Source organism: Spermophilus citellus, assembly GCF_964194105.1.
Source record: "Spermophilus citellus genome assembly, chromosome: 7".
Taxonomy (NCBI): Eukaryota; Metazoa; Chordata; class Mammalia; order Rodentia; family Sciuridae; genus Spermophilus; species Spermophilus citellus.
Genome location: NC_138188.1, coordinates 39,338,899 through 39,352,401, shown reverse-complemented (window position 1 = coordinate 39,352,401; position 13,503 = coordinate 39,338,899). Strand labels below are relative to the sequence as shown.

Here is a 13,503-nt window from a genome sequence, read left to right as displayed (position 1 = left end):
TCTCACCAATTTAGTGAGATGCTGGTCTCCAGTGCCCCTGGGTTCTATCCTCAATCTGGTACATACATTCATATATGCTTTACATACGAAATTTGTAAGACTAAATGTGACAACATTTTAACTATCTCTGTCTTCAGGTTGCACATGTTGTGTGAGTTGGAGCATAGCATCAAACCACTTTTTCAACAGTCTTTAGGTGACAGTTCTCAAGAAGATTCCCTAAACTGGGTAGCTCGACTAGAAATGACCCAGAATTCCTACAGAGCCAAGGAGCCCATCCTGGCCCTCCGGAGGGCTTTATTAAGCCTCAACAAAAGGTCTTTCACATTGTTTTTTTTTTTTTCCTTTTCAGTTATCTTTGATTTAGTATTATTTTTGGATATTATTTGGGAATATTTTTATTTTCTGAATTCTAGGTTAATCTTTTCATTGCTTAAGACTACACTGTGTATTTGAAACAAACTTAGAACTTAAGAATCAATTTTATATGCTATTTATCTTTTAATTACTGTTAGGAAATATCTTGGAAAGTTTCCAATGTAAGCCAAGAATAAAGTCTTCATAAGAGAGAAAAACAGAACACTGTAAGAAAATTACAATCAGGGTTTTTCCCTAAACAAATTTATCATTGATCCCTTTGAAATAGTATATTGAGAAGGTTCTGTGTTGGGAAGAGATACTTTAATTAAGTTATTGAATATACTCACAAATGTTCTTTGTCCCATGTTTTATCATATTCCTTTAGACCAGATTACAATGAAATGGTTGGAGAGTGTTGGCTACAGAGCGCTAGAGTAGCTAGAAAGGCCGGCCACCATCAGACTGCCTACAATGCCCTCCTTAATGCAGGGGAATCTCGACTCGCCGAACTGTGTGTGGAAAGGGCAAAGTGGCTGTGGTCCAAGGTAATGGCCAAGGTTATGTCATCAGATATATGTTCTGTTGGGAATTATGTACTTCCTACAAAAGCTCAACTGTGGAAGATTCCTAATCTAAATTAGAACCACCTTTTTCTGTCATTTCTTATCATTATTTGTTTACAAGAGTCTGGGAATGACATTTTCTTCTATCCAACAGTCTTCAGATCTTCCCATTTCAAGCCTGAACATTAGTTCTTTCTGTTTTCATCTGTCCTACAATTTTCCTGGGGAGAATAACGAGTTCTTTCTTTATTTTTATCTTCTGAATGTACACAGGGTATGTTAATAGACAATCAATAAATATGTGTTAAGTGAACTAACACTGTTCTGTATGGCCCTCCCCATATTACTATCAAAATTCACTTCCATTCTAGCATGTCAGAAAGGGCCTAGTATCAGAACTCATGTCCCTAGAGATCCCTAGGTTAAAGCAGTAGCAATAGGAAAGGAGGTTTTATGCTTGTCACTAGTCTAGAATTGATAGCGTTTTCTGAAATTAATACCTGGCAAATGTAGTTGATACCATTTGACATTATACCAACTTTGTGGTAGCTGAAATATGAATGGGGAGGACATGTTTCTTGCATTGGTGAGAGAAGTAACAATTCATCCTGGTTCATTGATATCTGATCATTTTATAAGCTTGTGCTAGTTTGTATATTGCTTAAACTCATTATTGTTCAAAATGCAATTCATTCTCTTAATAGTTACATTTCTCTTCCCGTGTTTCCTATTTTTCTGAACAAGACACTTACCATCCTCTCATAAAACAAGTCTCACCTTCATCTTTTTTTTAATTTTTTTTTTTTTTTGTAGTTGTAGATGGACAGCATGCCTTTATTTTATTTGTTTGTTTTTATGTGGTGCTGGGGATCAAACCCAGTTCTTCACACATGCAGGACAAATGCTCTGCCACTGAGCTGCAGCCCTAGCCCTCACCCTCACTTTTCACATCCAGTTGAAGAGTAATTCTTTGTTCTTCAACTTTAGGAATATTTGAGTACTCTCCTTCTTATTTGTTTTCACTGCTTTGATCCATGCCCTTAATATTTCCAGCCTTTCATAACATTAACAACCTTTTTCAGGATCTCACAGTTCCTCCATGTATATTACCACTGTCTGTGGTCTTTCCAAAGTACACATTGAAATTTATTGCTTCTTCAAAAAGATTAAACTCTTCAAAATATGCTTCATACCTTTAGGATTAAATCTAACAAGTACACAACGCCCTTTCCAATCAAGTACCACCCAACCTTTTAAGCTATGTTTGTCACTCTCTCACAAATGCTTTATGCTTCAGTTAAAATCAGCCTGCAGCTGCCTCTCAACTTATGGGTTTATTGGGCTGTATCCTATCATAAGTTGAAAATAAGTGCATTTATACCTAACCTACCTGATATAATAGTTTGGCAGCACAATATTACAGTAGTCACCCTCTTATCCTTTGCTTTGTTTTCCATGGTTTTATGTACCTGAGGTTTTAATTACCCATACCCAACCTTTGACTGAAAATATTAAATAGAAAATTCTAGAAATGAATAATTCATAAGTTTTAAATAACTGTACTTCAGTATATTATAATTATTCTCCTTTATTGTTATTCTCTTATTAATACTTATTTATGTATTTAAATAACTTTTAGCACTATCTATTGTAATTTTTCTCTTATTATCAGTTATTATTATTCTCTTATTATATCTTATTTATAAATTAAGCTTTTATCACAGCTATGTGTGAATAGGAAAAGACACAATATATATATATAGGTTTTGTACTATCCTCAACTTCAGGCATGCACTGGGAATTTTAGAACATATTGCCTACAGATAAGGGGGGCTGCTGTATACTATAGATTATCAGTTATTTTATCTTCATGATCATGTGCTTATTGGAAGCTGTGGCTCATCACCACTGCCCAACATCATAGTATCATATCTCCAGATTGAGAACAGATTCAAGTTCAAAGTATGGTTTCTACTGAACATGTGTGACATTTACACTGTTGTATGATCAGAAAAATTTAAGTGAAAACCATAAGTCAGGGACTATCTGTATCTTGTTTTTCTCCCAATTAAAATCATTGTTTCTTCTTAGGATGTCCTTCACTAAATCCTCTGCCAGGAAAATTTTCACAGATTATTTAAAATCTAATTCAGATCTCCTCCTCCCCCACATTGATAACCTTTCCTGATTACTTCTGTCCTTTATTTTCATGTATCTTCAGTTAGATTTAGGGAATTCCCCTGTCTTCTCTAATACTCATGTGTAGTCTAATGTTATAGTACTTAATATAATGTTTGATTATTTTACATATATATGTAGTCTGTTTTTTCACTTGAGTATGATTTTTTTTCCTCCAGTACTGGGCATTAAACCCAGGGCCTTGGACATACATCTAAGAACTCCCCTCCTCTACCAGGGATTAAACCCAGGGATGCTTAACCATGAAGCCATATCTGCAGCCCTCTTTTATTTATGTATTTATTTTTTATTTTGAGACTTAGTCTCACTAAGTTGCTCGAGGCCTTGCTAAGTTGCTGAGGCTTATTATTGACTGAAAATATTAAAAAGAAAATTCTAGAAATGAATAATTCATAAATTAAATTTAGGATTGAATTTAGGATTCTCCTCCCTCAGCTTCCTTAGCTGCTGGGATTACAGGAATACTCCCCAGTGTCCTGCTACATCTACCAACTTTTTTAATCTAGTGATTTGAGTTTATTTATGATCATTATTCTAAATCATCTATATATATTTTCATTTCCCTCCACTTTAATTATAAAATGAATGAGTAAATGAATGAATATGAATTCTGCATGAAATGAATCAGTGTTTCCTTTTTTAGAATTTTTCTTTAATAAGAGGGAAATGAGCAATAAATATAAAATTACAAATGGATTTATGTCTCAGTAAATTTAATGAACCTTAAAGGCAAAAAATAGTAATATGTTCTTAAATTTAAAGGTTTGTTATTGTCTTTTTATTTTAGGGCGATGTTCACCAGGCACTTATTGTTCTTCAAAAGGGTGTTGAATTATGTTTTCCTGAAAGTAAAACCCCAACTGAGAGTAAGAACATGTTAATTCATGGTCGAGCTACACTACTAGTGGGTCGTTTCATGGAAGAAACTGCTAACTTTGAAAGCAATGCAATTATGAAAAAATATAAGGCAAGTATATGTATAATGTAATTTTATTTAGAAACAGTTTTTAAACTGGATAAAATGATTTTTCAGATCCACATACACGTGTAAAAAATAGGAAACTGGCTTTTTAATGAGTATATGTATCATTGGTATGTGAAATTATCACAAAATAAATATATTCATGAAACCACCTAGTTTAGAAATTTTCACAAAGTAACACTCATGAAACCATCTACCAGGTCAAGAAGTAGGCCTGACAACACTCCACAACCCCTTCTTTTGACCCCACTCATCATATCTTCACCCACCTTCCCAAAGTTAACTGCATCCTGGCCTGAAAATTTTGAAAATCCAATGTATAACTTCCTTACTAGTTATTAATTTTTACAACCCAAGGTTCAATTAAAAAATTGCAATGGAAATTTTAAAATACTTTGAATTAAATGATAATAGAATTATGACATCAAAACCTGTAAGATACTTCTATAAGCATGCTTAAAAGGAATTTAAAAATTTACTTGCATGTATTAAAAGAAGGTAAAGGCTCAAAAATAATGAACTAAGTATTTAGGTCAGAGAAATTAGAAAAGGACTAAAAGGGGGGAATTACAAAGAAAACAAAAGAAAGGAAAAAAATAAAGTGAAGGCATACTTTATAAACTTAGGTGGAAAGATTTTGGAAGACCCAGGGTTCAATCCCCAGCACCAAAATAAAACAAAAGAAGAAAGAAAGAAAAAGCATGAATTTTGACTTTTGAATTGTATAGTTTGTATGTTATATCTCAATAGAGAAGTTATTCTTTCTTAATTACCTAAATGGAATTCTTTATATAAAAATGTATCATTGCTATGGGAATGTAAAAAATCAATACATACCTATTAAGTGACCTAGCAATTCCTAGGTATTTATCCCAAGGAATTAAAATGAAGTTGACAGCAAATTTGATATTGCAAAAGTAAATATTAGAGACATGAGAACAGAAACTTAAAAATCAATCATAGACAGGAAAAAGAGACTGAAAAAAGATAAAAATTAAAAACAAACCTCAGAACCTTAGTACCTTAGTGTATGTAATAAATTTCATGAGATTAAAGTTTTAGAAATAGAGGGGAGAGAATTAGAGGATAGAAAAAGTAAATAAATGTGAAAATAAATAAAAACAGGGCTGGGATGTGGCTCAGCAGTGGAGCACTTGTCAATGCATGAGGCCCCCAGTTGGATTCCCAGCAGAGCAAAAGCAAAAAACAAACAAGAGGGGGCTAGGGCTAGGCTCAGTGGTAGCGCCCTTGTCTGGTATGTGTGAGGCACTGGGTTCGATTTCCAGCACCACATATTTTTTTTTTTTAAATCCTTTTTTTTTTTTTAAGAGAGAGAGAATTTCAATATTTATTTTTCAAGTTTCAGCGGACACAACATCTTTGTTTGTATGTGGTGCTGAGGATTGAACCTGGGCCGCACGCATGCCAGGCGAGTGCGCTACAGCTTGAGCCACATCCCCAGCTCCCAGCACCACGTATAAATAAAAAAATTAAGATCTATCAACAACTAAAAAATATTTTAAACAAACAAACAAGAGAACCACAAATAACTGATTTCTGGAATTAATAAAGACCATCACTGTTACTATTACAGAGCTTTCTAAAATTATAAAAGAATGTGGACATCACTAACACATTTGAAAATTTCTAAATGATAAATTCTTAGGGGGGACAAAATAGAACTTACCAAATTGACATAGGAGAAATAGAAAATCTCAATAGTTCTCTAACTGCTAAAGTAAATTAAACAACTTACCACAAATGTAACTACAGAATTAATTGTCTTCACTTTTGAATTGTCCCAGATATTTTAAAAGAAATAATAGATTTTTTTTTTCCCCAAAATTTTTTCATAGAGAATAGGGAAAGATGAAACATTTACCAGGTAGTTTTAGGAATTCAGAATAGTCTTGATACCAGAACCAAACAAAAACATTCCACGGAAAGAAAATTATAATCCACTTAGAGAAATAGATTCAACAGTCCTAAACAAAGTATTTTGTTAAGTTTATTGTAGGAGTACAGAGTAGGTGATCAGATGAAAGTCAATCAGTGTAATTTACCATATTAACAAAATTAAGGAGATAAGTCATAATCATTTCAGTAGATGCAGAATATATTTGATATTTTATTATTTATTCATAATTTAAAATTCTTAGCAAATTAGGAATAGAACATCATTTATTAAGGTGGAAGGTATTTCCAGAAAGTGTACAACTTCTTACTCTACAGTAAAATGTTAATAGCCTTCATTTTAAGATGGAGAATAATATAAGATGCCTACTATTTCCAATTCTGTTAAACACTTGAGAGTATGGCCAGTGTAATAGTGAAGAAAAGGAAATAAAGAATCAGGGAAAAAATTAAACATTTTTTAATTTGAAATGATATTACTTATTTGAAAAGATTATTGATAAATTATTAGAAATATCAAGTGAGTTTAAGAAGTTTGCTTGATATAATGGTATATTAAAAATTCAGTTTTTTTTTTTTGTCAGCAAGAAAATAATTTAAAACGTACCATTTGCAAGTATCTTGTGTTTGAACAGCTGGAAATCTTATGTGAGAAAAACATAATCGTTCTACTTTAAGTTACTTCAAAGCAGTTTATATTCCTAAACTGAAAAACTAAAATTATAAATGTCTAGATTAAGAAAATAGAATGAAATATTTAAAACCTTAGGTTAGACAAATGTTTCTTTGATCACAAAAAAAATTAGCCTTAAAAGAAAAACTAGTAAATTGGATTGCCATCAAAGTTAAAACCTACTACAAAAGGCATAATCTAGAAAATGAAAACATAAACCATAGACTGGAAGGAAATAATGTATTTCCTGTAAGGACAGAGGACTTATATCTAAATTATAAAGAACTTGAAATTTAATAAGACAAACAACTAAATTTAATGATCTACCAAGTCTTGAATAAACACTTTCTAAACAGTATATACAGATAACTAAAATGTACATAAAAACAGATTTAATCAGGAAGATGCAAATTAAAGCCACAATGAGATAACCAATTCACCACATCAGAATGGCTAAAGTTGAAAAGTCTAGCGGTACTTATTATTCCAATAACTGGACCTCTCATCATTGCTGGTGGGAATATGAAAAGTAAACCTGCCACATGACCTAGCCAATCCATTATTAGGTGTTTATCCAAGAGAAATAGTTATATGTCCATCAAAAGATTTATCAGAACTTGACTTTAGGGAAAGAAATAGCCACTGTCACCTGGAGCCCAACTGGGAGTAAACCATAGGGTATAAAAACCTTAACCTCACCATCCTCCTGTTCCAACTTTCCCATTGTCTGAACCTCACAGGATGCTTGAGGCCACACAGACCCATTGATGTAAGTCATCAATGTCAATCTTGTTGGGCCCTGAGCAGGGTGGAAAAGGCTCAAGGGTGGCAAGTATAACTAGATTATTGTCAAACTGAGAATAACCTGCATACATATCAAGACTTATTGAAGTTAAAGTAATTAAAATGGTAGTATATTCATATGAGGTTAGACACATAAAACCCAGTAAAACAGAAGAGAGAGCACAGACAGCTTCCAGATTGTATTGTAGGATGGTAAAGGATAGTCTTCAGTAAATCGGAGTTATATCATTTGGATATCTTACAGGGGGGAAAAAAAAAGGCATACAATTCCTTTATACCATAAACAAACACTAACTTCAAATGCTGGGCCTTGTGTATTCTAGGCAGGGACTCTACCACTGAGCTACCCAGGCCTAGAGACCTCTAAATAGACCAAAACCATAACAATAAATTAAACAATAATTTCTGTTCATCAGAAAATACCGTTTTATTTTATTTTTTTATTTTTTCAATTTTTTAATTTAGTTTGTGGTACTTTCATTTAATTTAGTATTAATTACGTTATTAACACGTATTTATGGTACAGATTAGTAGGTTTCACTGTGACATTTCCATACATATATACATTGTCCTTTTTTGGGGTACTTAGCAGGGATTGTACCCAGGGGCACTTGACCATTGCTACCCCAGTCCTAGTTTACTTTTTTCAATTTTGAAACAGGGTCTTGCTAGGTTGCTGAGTCTGGCCTTAAAATTGCAATGCTCTTGCCTCAGTCTCTAAGTTGCTAGAATTACAGGCGAGTTCCACCATTCTCAGTGATATTTCATGCCTTGTTTATATCCACCCTCTGTTACTTCCCTTTCTTCCCCTCCCTTCTCTCTTCTGCTCTCCACAATTTTCTTCCCTTTCCCTAATAATCTCTCTCTTACTTTCAAGTAATTTTTATTTTTGTTTCCTCTCATAAGAGAAAACATGCAATATTTGTCTTTCTGTGTCTGGCTTAAGAAAACACCATTTTAAATTAGGGGCAAGCCACAGGTTAGAAGATATTTATAACATTTATAAATGATAAGGGGTTCATATCCAGAATATAATAAAACCCAGCATGTCCTCATGGGACATGTAAAAGAATGTTTATAATGTCATTTTTTCTAGGTTTTTTAGTAAAAGTAACCCTAAGGTCAGTTATAGAATGGATAAATTAGCATAATTTATAATGGAATATTATATAGCTAGCTGAAGTTACAGGTAACAATTTCATATAGGTGTTGGCCTCATACCAAGTTTGACTAGAATCCTTAAACCTATTCACACTTACTTCCCAGCAGTGTGACGTTTTCTTAGGTATCTTTTGTTCTCTTTTATAGGATGTCACCTTGTTCCTCCCGGAGTGGGAGGATGGACATTTCTACCTTGCCAAGTATTATGACAAATTGATGCCCATGGTAACAGACAACAAAATGGAAAAGCAAGGTGATCTTATCCGGTATATAGTCCTTCATTTTGGAAGGTAAGTGTAAGAACTGCATATTTGCCTATATATGTCAGAATAATTATTAACACATATCTTAGCATATTCAGAATGTTTTCTGCTTTACCATTGATTCAGTCTATAACCTTTGGTGAGGTTTAAATTTTTTCCTTATACTTTTTTATTATTATTACTTTTTCTTTTTTTTGGTACTAGGAATTGAATCCCCGGGCGCTTAATTGAACCAGTCCCTCACTCATTTTTTTATTTAAAATTTTTTTTTAGTTGTAGATGGACACAATACCTTTATTTTATTTATTTCTATTTTTATCTGATGCCGAGGATCTAACCCAGTGCCTCACACATGCTAGGCAAGTGCTCTACCAGTGAGCCACAACCCCAGCCCCTATATTTTTTTATTTTGAGACAGAGGTCTTGCTGAGTTGCTTAGGGCCTTGCTAACTTGCTAAAGCTGGTTTTGAACTTGTTATCTTCCTGCCTCTGCCTCCCAAGCTGCAGGGAGCTGTGCCCAGCTCCTTATACTTTTAAAAACTTTCTTAGTGGAAAAATTAATACATGCATACATTTTTTTTTTTTAATTTCAGCCAGGCTTGGTGGTATACACCTGTAATATCAGTGACTAAGGAGGGATCACAAGTTCCAGGCCAGCCTTGGCAATTAAGCAAACCCCATCTCAAAAAAAAAAAAAATTTTAAAGTCTTTGTTCAGTGCTAGAGCTCCTCTGGATTCAATTCCCAGTACTAGAAAAGTAAAGCAGAGAAGAGGGAAGGGGAGGATAGATAATGCAAGAGTGTTCAGAGGTGAATTGATTAGATTATGAGAGCTGTGACCTAATCAGTGGATTAATCCATCTGGAAGATTAATAATTTTAATGGATTACTGAGTGATCACAGTTGGAGTATGGCTGGAGGAAGTCAGTCATTATGGGCATGCCCTTGGGGAATATTTCATCTATGGCTCCTTGCACATATATAAAATCCAAAGCCTAATTTTATTAATTAATCATGTTTCATACATTATTAAAAATAAATTACTAACACCTTATTAATTTATTTGCTAAGTATCAGTGTTTGCCCTTAAGGAGCTTCAGTTTATTTAGGTAGAGAAACCATAAAAGTATATAAAACATTTAAATAATTGTACATAATAGAATATGTGAGTAGATACCAAAATCAGTCATACAAATAACAAATATTTTTCTGATATTAGCCAAGATAACAGAAGTAGAAGTCCAGAAATCATGGGTTTTGGGCAATCTTGAGTTTAAAACTTATGATTTCAAAAGTACTCTCTTCACAGCCAGGCATGATGGCACATGCTTTGTAAACCCAGCAACTCAGAAGGCTGAGGCAGAAGGATTACAATTTCAAGGCCAGCCACAGCGACTTAGCAAGACCATTAGCAGCTTAGAAAAAAGATATAATGTAAAAATGTAAAAAATAAAAGGACTGGGAATGTAGCTCAGTGGTAAAGCACCCTTGGGTTTAATCCGTGATACCCCCACCTCCCCCTAAAAAGTGTATCTCTGTGTGTCAGTTAAAATGTTGTAAAAGAAAAAAAAAAAAAAATATATATATATATATATATATATATATATATATATATTAGGATAGCGAGACTTAGTCAAGACTGCAGAGGTCTGGTAGATGTCATAACGAAGGTGTAATAGCAAACCAAATTTGACAGCACATTAAAAAGATTCAGATTCAACATGATAAGTACAATTTATGCCAAGAGTGCAAGGTCAGATCAACAAAAGTAGATCTTCATATATGATATATCACATTAATAGAATGAAGGACAAAAAGCATATGACACAAAAGTGTTTGACACATTTCAATTTCCTTTCATGATAAAATCTCTCAAATGATTAGGGATAGAAGGAAGGTGCCCCCATATAAAAAGACCACCTATGACAAACCCACAGCAAAGTTCAAACTAAATGGTGAAACGTTTAAAGCTGCCATGTGTGGTGGTGCATGCTTACAATCCCAGTAACTCCAGAGGATGAGACAGGAGGATTTCATGTTCCAGGACAGTCTAAGCAACTTAGCAAGACCTTTTCTCAAAATTAAAAATCAAAAGGTCTGGGGATGTAACTTAATGGCAGAACATCCCTGGGTTCAATCACTATTTAAAACAACAAAAAAAAAAGTTCAAAGATTTTCCTCTAAGATGAAGAACAAGACAAGGATGTAGAGTAATTAGGCAAGAAAAAGAAATAAAAGAAACTTACATTGGAAATGAAAAGTTAAATTGTCCCTGTTTAGAGAACATTATTGTATGCATTGAAAATTCTAAAGGGCCCAACAAAAATCTGTTTGAATGAATAAATGAATTTAGTTAAATTGTAGAATATAAAATCAGTATACAAAAATCACTAGTATTTTTATATACTATCTGAAAAAGAAACCAAGAAAGAAATCCCACTTACAATACCTACCAAAAAAGTAAAATACTTAGGAATAAAAAGACATACACTGAAAACTATACAATATTGATGAAAGAAATTGAAGATGACCCAAATAAATCACAGAATATCCTATGTTCATACATTGTTAAATGTTGCTAAAATGTCCAGACTACCAAAGTGATTTGCAGTCTATCAAAATTCCAATGGCCTTTTCTGTGGAGATAGAAAAAAATCCTAAAATTCATGTGCAACTAAAGAACACAGAAAATCCCAAATAGCCAGAACAGTTTTGAGCAAGAAGAACAAAGATGGAGGCATCAAACAACTCAACTTCAAAATATACTATAAAATTACAGTAATTAATACTACATAGTACTGTAATAAAAATAGTCATGCATAACAATGGAACAGAATAAAGAGCCCAGAAATAAATCCACACATTTATTGTCAGTTGATTTTCTACAAAGATGCCATAAATGTTGGGACAGCTGGATACCTGGTATCTACATAGAGAAGAATGAACTTGGACCCTTATCTCACACCATAAAAAAATCACCTCAAAATGGATTAAAGACCTAAATGTAAGACATAAAACTATAAAATTATGAAAAGAAAAAGCAGGGGAAAAGCTCCATGAAGCTGGTCTAGGCAGTTAATTTTGGGTTATGACCCTTTTCTTGCACAGGCAACAAAAGCAAATATAGGCAAATGGAATTACATCAAACTAAAAACCTTCTGCACAACCAATGAAATAATCAACAATCAATTATTTCTACCCATTCCACAGGCAAACTGTGGAATGGGTGGAAATAACTGCAGACCATACATCTAAAAAGGAGTTAATAGCCAAACTATGTAAGGAACTCATAACCCTCAGTATTAAGAAAACAACTGAATTTTAAAATGGGCATAGGATCTGAATAGACATTGCTTAAAAGAACACATAAAATGGCCAACAGAGGTATATACAAAATACTGATATCATTCAACATCAGAAATGCAAATTTGTTATGATGGCTCTTTTGTTTTTTTGGTATCAGTAATTGAACTCAGGGGGACTTAACCACTGAGCCACATCCACAGCCCTTTTATATTTTATTTTGAGACAGAGTCTCACTAAACTGTTCAGGGATTTGCTAAATTGCTGAGGCTGGCTTTGAACTCATGATCCTCCTGCCTCAGCCTCCCGAGATGCTGGGATTAATAGGTATATGCCACCACACCCAGGTACAATGGCTTTCATTGAGATGTTTGTCAATTTAAATAAATAAAAATGTTTTATAAAAAACATCACAATGGCCAGGCTTGGTGGATTACACGTATAATCCCAGCGACTCAGGAGGCTGAGGCAGAGAGATCACAAGTTTGAGGCCAGCTCCAGCAACTTGGTGAGGTCCTAAGCAACTTAGTGAAACCCAGTCTCAGAATAAAAATTACAAAGGGATGGGTTTGGCTTAGTGGTTAATCACCATTGGGTTCAATCCTGGTACCACAAACCCTGCCTCCCCCCCAAAAAAAAACTCTAGTGTGTACCTTTAAAAAAAAAAAAAAACTGCCAGCTTTCTTAATTGGTAGTAAAATATCAAGAGAGGAAAATCCCCTCATTCTCATATGGCAACACAAAAGCACATATACTTCTGTGTCATAAAACTGTCCCTGCCCAGTTCTCAAAAAAATTTGTACACCCTGTTCGTAGCCGCATTATTCAGAGAAGCTAAAAGATGGAAGAAACTTAACATCCCATGAAAAGACAAACAGATAAGCAAAATGTGGTATGTCCATACAATGGAATAGTATTTAAAAAGGAGGAAATTCTGACACATGGTACAACGTGGGTGAACCTTCAGGACATAAATGTGCTAAATGAAATAAACCATTCACAGAAGGACAAATAGTATATGATTCCTCTTAAATGAGGTGCCCTAGAGTACTCAAATTCACAGATCGAAAGCAGAATAATGATTGTCAGGGGCTGAGGGGAGGGAGTATTTGATAGGTATCAGTTGGGGAAGATGAAGAATTTCTAAAGATGCATGATGGTGATAGTTACACAACAATGTGAATGTACAACTGAACTATATGCTTAAAAATGGTAAAGATGACAAACTTAATGTTATGTATATTTTGCCATAATAAAATACTTTTGGATAAAATATACTGAT

General features: G+C 33.7%; 1 protein-coding gene across 4 annotated transcripts in view; it reads left to right on the top strand.

The window, feature by feature from the left end:
• ATR (ATR checkpoint kinase) overlaps positions 1-13,503 on the top strand; it is a gene marked incomplete at its 3' end in the record, with an annotated part of 105,715 nt that overhangs the window by 67,752 nt on the left and 24,460 nt on the right. For 2 of the 4 annotated variants that reach the window (XM_081301673.1, XM_081301672.1), the window contains exons 33-37: positions 138-317; positions 746-905; positions 1,078-1,197; positions 3,910-4,089; positions 8,804-8,946. In XM_081301673.1, the coding sequence (XP_081157799.1) occupies positions 138-317; positions 746-905; positions 1,078-1,197; positions 3,910-4,089; positions 8,804-8,946 (783 nt within the window). The remainder of the gene's footprint in view (positions 1-137; positions 318-745; positions 906-1,077; positions 1,198-3,909; positions 4,090-8,803; positions 8,947-13,503) is intronic. The other 2 variants (XM_081301675.1, XM_081301674.1) reach the window with 1 other exon arrangement.